Source organism: Helianthus annuus, chromosome 10, assembly GCF_002127325.2.
Source record: "Helianthus annuus cultivar XRQ/B chromosome 10, HanXRQr2.0-SUNRISE, whole genome shotgun sequence".
Lineage (NCBI taxonomy): Eukaryota > Viridiplantae > Streptophyta > Magnoliopsida > Asterales > Asteraceae > Helianthus > Helianthus annuus.
Genome location: NC_035442.2, coordinates 125,482,968 through 125,486,052, shown reverse-complemented (window position 1 = coordinate 125,486,052; position 3,085 = coordinate 125,482,968). Strand labels below are relative to the sequence as shown.

At 30.7% G+C, this 3,085-nt stretch overlaps 1 protein-coding gene across 1 annotated transcript; it reads right to left on the bottom strand.

Annotated features, from left to right (window-relative positions):
* Positions 1-1,433: 1,433 nt before the first annotated feature.
* LOC110881372 lies at positions 1,434-2,584 on the bottom strand. The gene is made up of 6 exons (XM_035978292.1): positions 2,473-2,584; positions 2,292-2,376; positions 2,078-2,213; positions 1,876-2,002; positions 1,608-1,702; positions 1,434-1,532 (listed from the first exon to the last, which is right to left on the bottom strand). Exons 1-6 carry the CDS (start codon positions 2,582-2,584, stop codon positions 1,434-1,436), a joined length of 654 nt encoding a protein of 217 aa, XP_035834185.1.
* Between the last annotated feature and the right edge of the window lie 501 nt (positions 2,585-3,085).

Below are 3,085 nucleotides of genomic sequence, written 5' to 3'. Positions count from 1 at the left end.
GGGACTATCCGGGAACAAAAAATGAAAAGTTAGGGACTATTCAGGTAATTTTAGAAAGTTGGGGACTATAGGTGAAAAAATACGAAACCACAGGGACTATCCGGGCATTTTTCTCATATTGGGTCTTATAAATTTACTAACATTAATTTTTTAAAAAACGGATTGTATTTTTTTGATTCTGTATTAATTATAAAACGTAATATTTTGTTATCTTAATAGTATGTAATACTTTCTATAACCTGATTAATTTATATGTTTATAATAAATTATACGTTTTTTAAATGATGTAGAGTATACAAAATGATATTAGAGGGCTGTTTGGCTAAGCTTTTCAAAATGACTTATTTGCTTATTTGCTTTTCTGAAAAGCAAATAAGTCAATACGCTGTTTTGAAAAGCTTTAAAATGGAGCTTTTCAAAATGACTTATTTGCTTATTTGCTTTTCAGAAGTCAAATAAGCAAATAAGTCATTTTGAAAAGCTTAGCCAAACAGCCCCTAGGTCTTATATTTTTAGTAACAATATAAATAATCAAACGATATATTATTACAATGAGACCTAGCAAAAAGAATAATCATGATATATATATAAGAAACAAAAAGTATAATTAACAAAAAGAATTAGCAAAAAACAATAGTTATTCAAAACAAAAAACTAAACCATCAAACAATCATGTTCATATAAAACAACCACACAAGTCAAACCATTGTCAAATTGCAAAAAAAAAAAAAAAACATCAAAAAATATCCAAATACTGAAGCAAATAGAAACGATGAGATAAAATGTTTGAATTATAGGTGACTACTTTTCTGTCTTTGGAATTAGAAGCCATGCATCGACACCACCATCTTTACGCATTTTTGATGAAGACTGCGAAGAAAAATCATCCACGTCATACACGGTATCCAAATTGCGTTTCAAGACACCTTCGCTCATCGTATCCAACCTAGCATCCTTCTGATAAAAGGATGTTGTAAACCCAACTTTAAAAACATTTGAGCAAGAGGTTACATCGTCTCCCATTTGGGATATAGAATCCTACAAAAATCAAATAATTAAAGAGGGATGAGTTATTAATATACATTTAACAAATAATGAGTAAAAATTAAATTATATATAAACTAAAGGATAGTAAACCTTAACAGGCCAATCGACATTACGATTTGAATCGGATGGTTCGACATTGACGGCTTCCTCATCAATAGGCTGATTTTATTTAAAATATATATATATATATATATATATATATATATATATATATATATATATATATATATATATATAATACTTATAAGTTAAAGATTGTTGGCAAATTGTAATAACAGTATAAAGGTGAAATGGATTAAATATACCTGAATAGTGTCAAAATGTTTATCAAGCTCGGACAAAACCACCGGGTTATTAGTCATCTTGGAGACTGAGTAGCCATCAGACTACTTGCTAATGTTAAAAGAAGAAACAGCAATCTTGAACGCAAACTTCATATTGAGTAAAGAATTTAGCTCATTTGGAAAGTTTCCTTCGTTTGCTAACTATTGAAAAACAAAATATACATCAATGTTGTATAATAACCAAACATATTATAAAAGCAATTATTTAGTACATACTTCAATGTTGTTGTCTAACAGCTGATTTGCATTAACCTTCAAAAGCTTTGTTACCTCACGCTCAAACAATGTCAACGTCACAATACCAGTACAATCTTGCACACATATAGAAAGCCTAATTCTGCAAAATATATTAATAAGATTTAGTTTTTTTGACAAACAAAGCTTAATATGGATATTATTTACCTTGGAATTGATGAAACATTCCTTGTATTACAAACATCAGTCTTGCATTCCAAGACAGTAACCTATTCTAAACCATCAGTACCATCCTGCTTCTCTTTAACAACAGTAATGGTTGAAACCTTTTTGTTGCAGGTTATGCACGCGTTGTAAAACCACTCATTGTTCGATGCAAAACTCTTGATAGTCCCAATAATGACAACAAACTTCGTCTGTGTTAATAAATAGATAATGTATAAAAACAAAGATAAAGGAAAACATATTAAAACAATTTTAATTCGTGTTACCGTATCTATTGCGTTTAACGACCCAATGGGATAAAAAGTCAAGTCAGAAAGGAACTCTTCAGTGGCAGACTTCACAACAGAAGAACTTAAGCCAGAATAACTGGAAGAAAGTTCTGGAGAAACTTTCTCGATAAATCTAATAAAACATGAAAAATAATTATTTACACTGACAGAGCTGGATTAAAAATTATAAAAACATATTAGGATAATGAACCTTTTTTTAAACTCAGCAACTTCATCAATATCACTGTTAATTAAGACTCGGGTGACGGTATACAAATTAGAAACAGACAAATGCCCTGTACATAATAATAAATTTTTTTTAATTAATTTAAACAACTATTTAAAGTGAAACAGTAAAGAAAAAACACAATAGATTTAAAGTAATACGATACCTCCCCAGAATATGTATTTCCCAAACTGAATGATTACGACGACATTTTTTTCAACTCGATTGCTGCTCTCATACTCCATTATTTGATCCGCATAACCGTCCCAAAGTGTCATGTTAGGATCTGAGTTTGGATTGATTGTGATTTGTGTTTGAATTTGGATGAACAAATGAAAGAGTAGTGCAGCGGAATTTAATGGAACCAAACTTTTCACAATCAAACAGAAGAAATGCTATCAATCATACATTTTCTAACACTAAATCAAATGATTAAATTTATTTTTAAACTCTGATTACAATGTGTGTATGATATTCAAACTCCCCCTCAGCCTGAGCTCAGTGTTTGTTCGTGCAGAAAGAAGATGGTGAATGAGCTAAACAGAACAGTACATAGTACTGTTCTATTTATAGGCACTTGCAAACCACTGAGCATCAAAGCTGACGTCACCATGAAAGTGACATCTAACCTCCTAACAAACTCTAACCTCTGATCTATACAAACACTGCTATGCTAACTACTGATATTACATTTCAATGCATAAACTAAACATAAACTGCTGCTGCATCCTTCCACTGCTGTGAACCCAGCAGTACTTGTTATGATCAGCAGTGCTTGA